At 36.2% G+C, this 12,698-nt stretch overlaps 1 protein-coding gene and 1 pseudogene across 3 annotated transcripts in view; one reads left to right on the top strand and one right to left on the bottom strand.

Moving 5' to 3' along the window:
- The window catches only part of CD99L2 (CD99 molecule like 2), a 125,071-nt gene that overhangs the window by 71,327 nt on the left and 41,046 nt on the right, over positions 1-12,698 (top strand). For all 3 annotated transcript variants that reach the window (XM_030807491.1, XM_030807490.1, XM_030807492.1), the window contains exons 3-4: positions 5,564-5,635; positions 6,702-6,776. In XM_030807491.1, the coding sequence (XP_030663351.1) occupies positions 5,564-5,635; positions 6,702-6,776 (147 nt within the window). The remainder of the gene's footprint in view (positions 1-5,563; positions 5,636-6,701; positions 6,777-12,698) is intronic.
- LOC115833512 lies at positions 10,395-10,503 on the bottom strand (annotated as a pseudogene).

Below are 12,698 nucleotides of genomic sequence, written 5' to 3'. Positions count from 1 at the left end.
TGGCTAAGTAATACTCCATTGTGTAGACATACCACCATTTTGTTTATCCACTCATCAGTTGATGGACATTTGGTTGTTTCCACCTCTTAGCTTGTGAATAATGTTACTATGAACATGATATATACACATACTTATTTGAATACCTGTTTTAAATTCTTTTCGATATATACCTAGGAGTAGAATTTCTGGTTACTATGGTCATTCTGTTTAACTTTTTGAGGAATTGCCAAATTGTTTTCCACAGTGGCTGAAGCATTTTACATTCCCATCGGTAATGTATGAGGGTTCCAATTTATCTGCATCCTTGCCAACTTGTTTATTATTATTATTATTATTTTTTTTTGAGACGGAGTCCCACTCTGTCGCCCAGGCTGGAGTGCAGTGGCGCAATCTCGGCTCACTGCAAGCTCCGCCTCCTGGGTTCACGCCATTCTCCTGCCTCAGCCTCTCCAAGTAGCTGGGACTACAGGCGCCCGCCACCACGCCCGGCTAATTTTTTGTATTTTTAGTAGAGACGGGGTTTCACCATGGTCTCGATCTCCTGACCTCGTGATCCGCCCGCCTTGGCCTCCCAAAGTGCTGGGATTACAAGCGTGAGCCACCGTGCCCGGCCTATTATTTTTTTTTAATGAAAGCCATCCTAGTGGCTGTGAGGTGGGACCTCACTGTGGTTTTCATTTGCATTTCCCTAAAGACTAATGACTAATGATCTCTTTATACATTTATCATATATATGATTTGCAAATTTTCTCCCATTTTGTAGGTTGTCTTTTCACTTTCTTGATAATGTCCTTAGATGCACAAAAATTTTAAATTTTGATTAATGTGTAATTTATCTGTTTTTTCTTTTGTTGCCCATGCTTTGCATGTCATTGCTAAGTATCCATTGCCAAATCAAATGTCATGAAGATTTACCCGTATGTTTTCTTCTAAGAGTGGTTTTAGTTCTTATATTTAGATGTTTGGTCCATTTGAGTTAATGTTTGTATGTGGTGAGAAATAGTGGTCCAGTTTCGTTAGCATATGGTTATCTAGCTGTCTGAGCACCATTTGTTGAAAAGACTGTCCTTTCTCCATTGAATGGTGTTGGCATCCTGTTGAAAATCAATTGACCATAAATATGAAGGTTTACTTCTAGACTCTCAATCCTATAATATTAATCTATATGTGTATCCTTAAGCTAGTTCCACACTATTTTGGTTACTGTAGCTTTGTAGTAAGTTTTGAAATTGAGAGGTGTGACTCCTTCTATTTTGCTCTTTTTTTAAAGATTGATTTGGCTATTTAGGGTCCCATGCAATTCCATATGGATATTAGGATTAGCTTGTCCATTTCTGCACAAAAGGCAATTGGTATTTTGATGGGGATTGCACAGGATCTGCAGATTAATTTGGGAAATATTGCCATTTTAACAGTATTGAGTCTTGTAATCTATGGACGTAGGATTTCATTCCATTAATTTAGGTCTTTAATTTTTTTAACAGTGTGTTGTAACTTTTAGTGTACATGTCTTTATACTTCCTTGGTTAAATTTATTTCTAACAGTTTTATTCTTTTTATTGCTATTATAAATGAAATTATTTTCTTCTTTTGCTCTTTGTATTGATCATTGCTAGTGTATAGAAATACAGCTGATTTTCATGTTGATCTTATATCTTGCAACTTTGCTGAACTCATTAGCTTTAATAGTTTTTTTTTATTGGTGTGGATTCTTTAGGGTTTTCTATATATAAAATCATAGCATCTGTGAATAGAGGTAGTTGAACTTCTTCCTTTCTAATCTCAAAGAGTTTCTTTCTTTTTCTTGACTAATTGCTCTAGTTAGAACTTCCATTACAGTGTTGAATAGGAGTGGTAAGAGTGGACATCCTTGTCTTGTTGCTGATTCTAGGAAAAAAGCTTTTAGTCTTTCACCTTTAAGTATGCTGTCAATTGCAGATTTTTCACAGATGTTCTTTATCAGGTTGAGGAAATTCTCTTTTATTTCTAGGAAGTTAACAGATGAGGCCAAAATAAACCATCTAAATGCTTTTAAAAATCCAATAGAGTAAGCCTAATTATCATTAAAAAGCACATAGAGAGTAGACTCTGATGAAGTAAGCAGAACAAAATGGGAACTTCTCTTCTATTCCTAATTTATTGAATGTTTTTATCATGAAATGGTGGTTGACTTTCGTTAAATGCCTTTTCTGCATCTATGGAGGTAATCTTGTTTTTTTTTTTTTCTCCTTCCATTCTATTAATATGGTATAGTACATTGATTGATTTTACTATGTTGAACTACTCTTACATTCCTGAGATAAGCCCCTCTTGGTCGTGGTCAGTCCTAATATGGTGCTGGATTTGGTTTGCTAGTATTTTATTGAGGATTTTTGCTTCTACATTCATAAGAGGATTTTTGCTTCTACATTCATAACTACATTCTGTAGTTTTTATGTGTATTTGTCTGACTTCAGTATTAACATACTACTGGCTTCATAGAATGAGTTAGGAAGTGTTCTCTTCTCTTAGTTTGTTTGTTTATTTACTTATTTGAAGAGTTTGAGTTAATTGGTGTTGGTTCTTTTTTAAATGTTTGGTAGAATTCAGCAATTAAGACTTCTGGTTCCAGAATTTTATTTGTGGGAAGTTTTTGGTTACTGACTCAATCTCTTGCTGTAAGTCTAGTCAGATTTTCTATTTCTTCTCAAGTCAGTTTAGGTAGTTGTGTTTTAATAGGAAGTTATCTGAATCATATAGGTTATTGAATTTATTTGGATTATAATTGTTCAAGATATTCCTTTATAATTTTATAATTTTTTATTTCTCTAAGGTTGGTAGTAATGTCCTCTCATTCCTGAAATTAGCGATTTGGGTCTTCTCTCTCTTTATCTTGGTAAGTCTGCTACAGTTTATCAATTTTGTTGATCTTAAGAGAGCTTTCCTCTTTTGTTCTTTATTTTTCTCTTCTCTCTTTCATTTTATTTCTGCTGTAATCTTTGGTGTTTTCTTCCTCTGCCTGCTTTAGGTTTAGTTTCCTCTTCTTTTTCTAGTTACTCTTTAAAATTGTTATGTAGGTTTTATTTTATAATAATGAACTTAACTCTGCAATCCAGCTAGACATGGAAGGGAATAAGGAAGATATGGAACCCAAAGAGCTTCAGTGAGTGCACAAAGATTATAGGATATTAAGAGCAAATGGGATTGAGGGGTACTGTCTTGAGCTACAGAAGAAATAGTCTGGTGGTTAAGATAAAACAGGTCAAATTTATTAGAGTTGTCCATATTTGGCAATGGTGATCTTCTTGCTGGTCTTGCCATTCCTGGACCCAAAGTGCTCCATGGCTTCTGTGGCATTCATGGCCTCTTTGACCTTGCCAAAGACCACATACCTGCCATTCAACCACTCGGTCTTGGCAGTGGAGATGGAAAACTGGGAACCATTTGTATTTGGTCTACCATTTGCTGTGGGCAAGATGCCAGGACTTGTATGCTTCAGGTTGAAGTTCTCATCATCAAGTTTCTCCTGGTAGTTAGATTTGCCACCATTACTATTACGGCATGTGAAGTCCCCACCCTAGCACATAAACCCTGGAATAATTCTAGGAAAGTAAGAACCCTTATAACCAAATCCTTTCTCTCCAGTGCTCAGAGCATGAAAGTTTCCTGCTGTCTTTGGAACTTGTCTGCAAACAGTTTGAAGGAGACCTGGCCCAAGGACTCACCTTAGACTGTGCCGGTGTCGAAGAACACAGTGGACTTGACCAGGGTTGACGATGGCAGTGTCTGCAAAGCCTTCTTTTTCTAGTTTATTAATGTGAAAATTTAGGTTATCAATTTGAGATCTTTCTCTTTTTTTAATGTAGGCATTTACAGCTATAAATTTCCCCCTGAGCACTGCTTTCAGTGTAACACATAAGTTTTGGTATGTTGTGTTTTCATTTTCATTGATCTCAAAGTATTTCATAATTTCCCTTGTGTTTTTTTTTTTTTTTTGACCTATTGGTTGTTTAGGAGTATGCTCTTTAATTTCCATATAATTGTGAATTTTCCAAATACCCTTCTGAAACTGATCTCTACTTTCATTCTGTTGTGCTGAAGAACATAATTTGTTTGTGCTGAAGAGCATAATTTGTATGGCTTCAGTCTTTTTAAGTTTACTGAGATTTATTTTGTAACCTACATATGGTCTACCTTGAAGAATGTTTCACATGCACTTGAGTAGAATGTGTATTTTGCTGTTGGGTGGTGTGTTCTATAGGTGTCTGTTAGGTCTAGTTGGTTTATAAAGTTGTTCAAGTCATATATATATCTGCCTAATTGTTTCTTCTGTGATTGAAAAGAAGATATTGAAATTTCCAACTATTTTTGTTAAATCATCTGTTCTCTTCAATTTTGTAATTTTTTGCTTCATTTATTTTGGGGCTGTGTTGTTAGGTGCATATGTATTTAAAATTATTATGTCTTCCTCTTGGGTTGATCTTTCATCATTATAAATAATTATAAATTGTCACTCTTTGACTCCATTAACAATTTTTGTTATAATGTAAATCTTATCTGCTATTAGGATAGCTACTCCAGCTCTCTTATGGTTATTGTTTGCATAGTATATCTTCTTCCATCCTTTTACTTTCACCTTATGTTTTTTAGAGATGGGGTCTTGCTTTGTTGCCCAGGCTGGAGTGCAGTGGCTATTCACAGGCATGATCATAGTGCACTATAGCCTCAAACTTACGGGCTTAAGCAATTCTCCTCCCTGATACTCCCAAGTAGCTAGGACTACAGGCACATGACACTACACCTGACCTCAACTTATTTCTATTTTTGCTGTTTGTTTTCTGAATAATCAATAATTATTGAGTACTTGCTGTATTCAAAGCTAAACCTGTTTCACCTTTGCCTTTCCCATTCCTTAAATCTTTTTCTCTGATATTTCCAATAGTGAGAATATGTGCAACAGTCTTGATGTTTATGAAAAGAAGCTATTGGAAAAACCTCATGCACATTGTATAATTCTTGTGAAAGTTGTCTACAATTTTAAAGGAATATGGTTGAGCTCAAAAGACCTAATATTTCCAATAGTAACCACACTTATATAAAATATTGTGTGTGTGTGTTGTAACCACTTTCAGTTTATGAAATACTCCCATATTCCACTAGGAATGTAACGTCAGTCTATCCCTCAGCAGGATTATCTATGTTTAAAGTGCCGGGTTGATAGTTGTGGAACTAAGGCTTGGAGCCCTCAAGGATCATGCTCAGGCTGTGGAACTCCCTGGACCATGTGTCATCTCCAGCAGATCTGGGCGCAAGCCCAGGTTCACTAATCACCAGGTCACATGTGAGACCATGTCCACCTCACCACCCTCAGCCTCTAAAGAAAAGTGAGCAGAACTCATCTCATTTAAACCTATATCATTTTGTCATCCTTTTCAGTGTGATTCTCTGGAGCTCCTAGCTAGAGGGGACTCAAGGACCAAGACAAGGATATTCTACTCACAGTGTGACTTCCCCAAGTCATAAAGTAGCTGCTGTGTTTTGTTACTAAACGTGCTCCCCTTGCTGTCCTCCCTCTCCCTTTTAGAGCCATGGGACCACACGACCACCACCACAACCAATAGGCCAGGAACCACCAGAGCTCCGGCAAAACCTCCAGGTAATGTGGCTGCCTTAAGGAGGGCAGTGAGGAAGGGCCCTGTGGAGTTCCCTCTGGGGTAGGATGCAAGTGAACTACCTATAGTTTTAAGCCCCATGTGTGCAGAAACAATCAAGGCGTCCACGTGAACACCGAGTTTAACTTAATAGAGTACATACCTGGCTGATCACTATGCCTTCTGTGTTTTTTATGAAAAGTCCTGCCTGGGAAAATTTCAAGACGAAAATGCATTTGGACTTCTTCCCCTTTTTAGCCATTTCAGTTTCTAAAATCAGGGACAATGTAATTGTTAGGTTTTATGAAGCAGATCAAGCATTTTCTTTAGGCAGATGGAACATTTTGGAATGGCATTTATTTTACAGTGTCATCTTTCAGTAAAGGATTTTGGGACTTGGTTCTTCTTAACAACTCTTTCCTGTTGTCACTTAACCCTTTCTTCAGATGGGCCACTTTACCATTTAGACATCTTCACTGATGTAAAGAAAAATGTGACTGTGTGGCTGGGATCCCAGTCATTGCTCCCATCCAGCAACTTGTTACCAGTAGTCGGGGGCATGATAATACGTTCTGTGCAGTAGAGAGCTACCTTTCTTCCGAAGAGACACTGATGATGCAAGAAAGTCACTGCTGCTTTATGATTTGCCCTCATTTCTTCACATTTCCACATTCAAAGGGGTGCTTCATGACCACACGACCTCTCCCTTTTGGTTGTCCTGTTTATGGACTCTGTGTACCTGGTTTTGAATTTTGGGTTAATACCTACAGTCAGTGAGTATATTGTTAAAATGGTCCGACTGCTAGCCTAAGCAGAAAATACCTAGGAATATAAATTAATTGAAAAACTGGTGGTATACTGCAAAGTCAGAAAGTAGTAACTTTTTCTATCCTGCAGATATTTTCATTATCAATGTCTGTACACAGAATCAGATTCCAATATAAGTTTCTTTGTCTTAACCCATTGTTGGTACTGATCAGTTGAACCCATGGGCATTTTGCTTATTTTGGAATCTTATACCCAGTTGTTAATCAGTTGGCTGTTTCCTTTATGTTTTGGGGCCCACTGAAGGTGGTGGATTGGACTTGGCTGATGCTTTGGATGATCAAGATGATGGCCGCAGGAAACCGGGTGTAGGAGGAAGAGGTAAGTCCTTGCTGGTTGAAACTACTACAGGATTCTGTCTCATTAATTACAACATCCCACAGAGCCAGAGTCAGTCTGGGCTTGGCAGAGCTGGAGGCACTTCAAGCCAGTGGAGAACCCTGTAACAGTAGTTCTCAAACCTTTTTTGTCTCAGGACTCCCCAAATCATTGAGATCTCAAGAGATTTTTGTTTATGTGGATCACGTTTACCAATGCTCATCATCTTAGAATTTAAAACTGAAAGAATTTATTAATCTAAAATGAACAACACTAAACCCATACATTTAACATAAATAACATTTTTATGAGAAATAACTATGCTTGTCAAGACAAAACTTATATTGAGGAGAGCGGCATGCTGTTACATTTTTGCAGATTTCTCTCATGTCTGGCTGGATGGAAGCAGCTGGATTCTCACAGGCACTTTATTCCATCGTGAGATGTTGTTTTGGTTGAAGTTTGTGAAGGAAATCTGGCCTCACACCCATATGCAGTGGGGAAAGGGAGGAATACTTTCACAGACTTTTCAGATCCTTGTGGATAATCTTCTAGGATAGGACACCAAAACTTGGCCCCAACAAAAGCGGTTGTTTCTTACAGGTTAAGCGTAGTGTGGAGTGTGAAACTCTATCAGTGAACTTTCCACACTTGGTTCCATGGGACTGTCTTGTCCTTTCAATGGATCTTTTACCCATTCATGGTTTTGTAATATTGCGTGTTGGTCATTTGGAAAGTATTAGTGCCTTGAGGTTTTTCGAGCTTCCAAGTAATGCCATGCGTCATTGTGTAAAACTGAAAGTCATATTTGTTCATATCATCACCCATCTCATTTGAAAAAAATATGCATTGGGGAAACTGTTAAACTCACAGTGGTAGAAAAAGATGTTTTTGAAGTTCTAACTTTTCCTTGAAATCTTATCATTGGCAACAAATACCATGAGTGGGTTTATTTAAATTGACAGGCTCATTCATTTTCAAGAAAACATCTAACAGATATTAAAGTTGGCAAAACCATAGTTGGTTTTAAAAAATCTTTGAATATTGATTAATTACTCTTCAATTCACTTTTTCAAGGAAAAAATCTTCTTTGAGAGGAATGGCTCATACTGGTCAGAATGGAAATAATCACATAAAGTTGTTTTTTTCATGTCAACTTTTGTATTTCCATGTGCCACATAAATGCTTGAAATGTACTTCCTGTTTTGTTAGAAAATATTAAAAGGTCATGCTCTAATACAATTAAAAAATTTTCAACTTCCTCATGTTAGTTTTCCAGTGCTGCTGAACATACTATCATAAACTTAGTAGCTTAAAACAATGTTCAGTTATTTTCTAGGTTTCCCTGTGCTACTAAGTTCAGCCATTTAAGTGTCAAAACTTTTTTGACAAAATGACCCTTGATTCTCAACTTTTTCTTTACCTACTTTTTAAAAATTAAACTTTCATTTTTAGATAATCATAGATTCATGTGTAGTTGTAAGAAATAATAGAGAAGGACCCCTTGTACCCTTCACCCAGTTTCCCCTAATAGCAACATCTTGAAAATTGTACTCTATCATAGCCATATATTGACATAGATATAATCTATGCATTTATTCAAATTTCCTAGTTTTATTTACACTCACGTGTGTGTGTCTTCTCTGCAATTTTATCATGTGTGTAGGTTTGTGTATCTATCATCACAGTCAGATACAAACAGTTCCATCGCCATAAGTATCCCATGATTACATTTTATAATCACACCCACCTTCCTACAGTTTTATTTCCCCTTCCTCATCCCTTTCCTAACCCCTGGCAACCATTGATCTGTTTTCCATTTGTAAAATGTTGTCATTTCATGACATTCAGTTTTTGGGGGGGACAAAAAAAGAAAAGTTGTATTTCAAAAATGTTATGTAAATGTAATTATAAAGTAGATAACCCTTTGGAATTGGCTTTTTTCATGTATAATTCAGTTGGCATCCATTCATATTGTTGGATGTATCAATTGCTCATTCATTCTTATTGCCAAGGAGTATTCCGTGGGATGGATGTACCACAGTTTGTTTACTTGATGTATTGAAGCCAGTTTTTGGCTATTATGAACAAGGCTGCTGTAAACTGTCATGTATAGTATTTTTGTGTGAACATAAATTTTTCTTTCTTTATGAATAAATGCCCAAGAGTGCAATGACTGGATCACATGGTAGTTACATGTTTAGTTTTATAAGAAATGATCAGTTTTCCGTGAAGATTGTAACATTTTGCAATCCCTAATGCATTGTGTCATTGCCATTTTCTCTGTATCTTCACCAGTATTTGGTGCTATCACTATTTCCATTTTAGCCATTTTAAAAGTGTGTGGTAATATCTTATTGTGGTTTAGTTTGCATTTCTCTGGCTAATGATATTGAACGCCTTTTCATGTATTTGTTTGCCATCTGTATATCCTATTCAGTGGAATGTTTGTTCATGTTTTTGGTCCATTTTCTAATTAGATTTTTTGTTTTTCTTACTATTGAGTTTGAGAGTTCCTTAAATATTGTAGACATTTGTCCTTAGTCAGATATATGGTTTGCAAATATTTTCTTTCATTCTGTAGCTTGTCTTTTTATCCTCTTAACAGAGTCCTTTGCAGAAGTTTTTTTTGTTTTTTTTTTTTTTTTTTTTTTTTTTTTTTTTTTTTTTTTGAGACGGAGTCTCTTGTGCAGTGGATTGGCCACTGCAAGTCGCTGGTTCAGATTTCTGTCAGCTTGTCTGGATACAGTGGCCACACACCGGCTAATTTTTTGTATTTTAGTGAGACTTTCCTTCTCATTTGACTCTGATCGCACTCGCTTGATTTTTTTTTTTTTTTTTTCCCCAAGACAGGGTCTCACTCTGTTGCCCAGGCTGCAGTGCAGTGGCATGATCGTGGTTCACTGCAGCCTTGACCTCCTGGGCTCAAGTGATCCTCCCACCTCAGCTTCCCAAGTAGCTGGGACTATAGTTGCGCACCACCACACTTGGCTAATTTTTGTATTTTTTGCAGAGATAGGGTCTCACTATGTTGCCCAGGCTGATCTTAAACTCTGGGCTCAAGCCATTTACCCACCTTAGCCTCCCAAAGTGCTAGGATTACAGGCATGAGCCACTGCAGTCGGCCTGGATCATGCTTTTGATGCCAAGTCTAAGAACTCTTTGCCTATACCTAGGTTTTATAGATTTTCTCCTGTGTTTTTTTTTTCCGTAAACTTCACTTGCTTGCCTGTGAATGTCTAATTGTTCTAGGACCATTTGTTAAAAAGACTATCTGCCTGTTGAATTGCTTTTGAGCCTTAAAAAAATCATTTGGAATATAACTGTTTTTGTTGCACTTGGTATCCTTATATTTCGTTGAGGATTTTTGCATCTATATTACTAACAGAAATAGGTTTGTAGTTTTTCTTGTGATGTCTTTGTCTGGTTTTGATATCAGTGCACTACTAATTTCATTGGATTATTTAGGTAGTGTTGTCTCCTCTTATTTTCTGGAAGAGTTACGGAAGAATTGCTGTTAATTATTTAAATATTTTATAGAATTTATCAGTGAAAGCATTTGACTCTGGGCTTTTCTTTTGGGGAAGTTTTTTGTATTAATTCTATCTATTATAGGTCTATTCAGATTTTCCATTTCCTTTTTAAAATTTTATTTTATTTTTGATGCTCTACACCTTCAGAGAATCTTCTCTAGTAACAAACTATAGAAATGACCCCTGAAAGTAGTCTTAAGTCTCTTTTATTGCAGTCATCTTCGTGGGCGTGAAGTGGTGTCTTACTGTCTTATTGTGGTTTTGATGTGCATTTCCCTAATGCTAATGAAATCAAGCATCTTTTCATGTGCTTTATTGAATATTGTTTATGTTTTTTGGAGAAATGTCTATTCAAATCCTTTGTCCATTTTAAATTGGGTTATTGTGTTTTTATTGGTGAGTTTCAGTTTTATTTTTATTTTGTTTAATTTAATAGAGACAGGGTCTCACCATGTTGTCTAGGCTGGTATCAAACTCCTGCGCTCAGGTGATCCTCCTGCCTCGGCCTCCCAAAGTTCTGGGATTACAGGCATGAGCCACCACGCCTGGCCAGATTTTCTATTTCTTCTTGGGTCAGCTTCAGTAGTTTGTATCTTTCTAGGAGTTTGTCCATTTCATCTAGGCTGCCCAATTTATTGGCATACTTTTGTCAATGATAGTCCCTTAAAATCCTTTTTATTTCTATTAGGTCATTAGTGATATCCTCTCTTTCATTTCTCATTTCAGTAATGAGTCTTCTCTCCTTTTCTTTGTCAGTCTTGCTAAAGGTTTGTCAATTTTGTTGATCTTTTCAAAAACCATCTTTTGTTTTTATAGACTTTATTGTTCTGTTATTTATTTCATTTTTTTTCTACTTTCATATATTTTTCTTCTACTCTCATCTTTTTTTCTTCCTTCAATCTGCTTGCTCTGTGTTTGGTTTCCATTTTCTGGTTTCTAAGGTGAAAGGTTAGGCTACTGATTACAAATCTTTCTCCTTTTTTAATATAGGCCTTTACAGTAGTAAATTTGCTTCTAAACATGGCTGTTGCTGTATCTCATAAGTTTTTGTGGATTGTGTTTTTGTTTACATTCTTCTCAAAGTTAAAATTTCCCTTCTGATTTCTTATTCGACCTATTGGTTATTTTGGTGTGTGTTGTTTAGTTTCCACATATTTGTGAATTTCCCTAATTTATTTCTGTCATTGATTTCCAATTATGATTGGAGAGCATACTTTCTTTGATTTTAATTCTTTAAAATCTATTAAGGCTTGTTTTGTGGCATATCAGAAGGTCTATCCAGGAGAATGTTCCCAGTGAATTTGAGTGGAATGCAAATTCTGCTGTTGTTGGGTGGAATGTTCTCTATATGTCACTTCGATTTCGATAGTTATTGTGTTGGTCAGTTGTACATCTTTGCTGAATTTTTTGTCCACTAATCCAATTAATGATGGCAATAGGGTATTGAATTTCCCCAATGATAATTATGGATTTGTTTCTCCCTTTAGCTCTATCAACTTTTGTTTCATATATTTTGAGTCTCTGTTTTTTATACATCCAAATTTAGGATCATTATGTCTTCCTAGTGGATTGATTCTTTTATCATTGTGTTATGTTACTCCCTTTGTCTAAAATATTTTCCTAGCTATGACATCTCATTTATCTGATATTAATATAACCACTCCCACTTTCTCTTTTTTTTAATTAATGTTCAAATGCACATTTAGACATCAAAATTGGAAAGTTATTGTTTAAGGTTAAGTAACATCAGTGACCTTTCCCTATTCATTACTATTGAACCCCATTGGACTATTTTATCTTATGAATGGATCTTTTGTGCATTCACCATTTTGTAACATCCTGTACAGGTTGTTTGGAAAATATTGATGCCCTGAGTGAGTTGCGTTGTTTCTGAATGATGACACTTTTCCTTATCCAATACTCAAAACTCATGTTTGCTAATATCACCACCAGTCTCATGGTTGAGCTCGAATAAAATTATTTTTCTGCTCTTTGATATTTATTTTGTATTGCTTTATAACATGTTACCATAAAATTAGCAAGTTAAAATAGTATTCATTCACTCTCATAATTTCCCTGGGTCAGGAGTATGGGTCCTATGTAGCTGGGTCCTCTGCTCAGTGTCTTATACAAGCTTGCAATTCAGATGTCATCTGGGGCTAGGGGTCTTGTCTGAAGTTTGATATTATATTACTTCATATTGCTTTTGTAATGAGTTACCATGAACTTGATTGCTTAAACAACACAAACTTGTTATTTTATAATCATTGAGGTCAGAAATCCAAAATTGGGTCTTCCTGGGCTAAAATCAAGGTGCTAGCCAGGCTCCATTCCTTTTGGAGACTCTGGAGGAGAATTAATTTCCTTGCCTTTTCCTGCTTATAGAGGCCAC

Source organism: Nomascus leucogenys, chromosome X (genome assembly GCF_006542625.1).
Source record: "Nomascus leucogenys isolate Asia chromosome X, Asia_NLE_v1, whole genome shotgun sequence".
In the NCBI taxonomy this organism is placed as follows: Eukaryota; Metazoa; Chordata; class Mammalia; order Primates; family Hylobatidae; genus Nomascus; species Nomascus leucogenys.
Note: the sequence above shows the minus strand (reverse complement) of the source record. Positions and strands in the feature narration are given on the sequence as shown.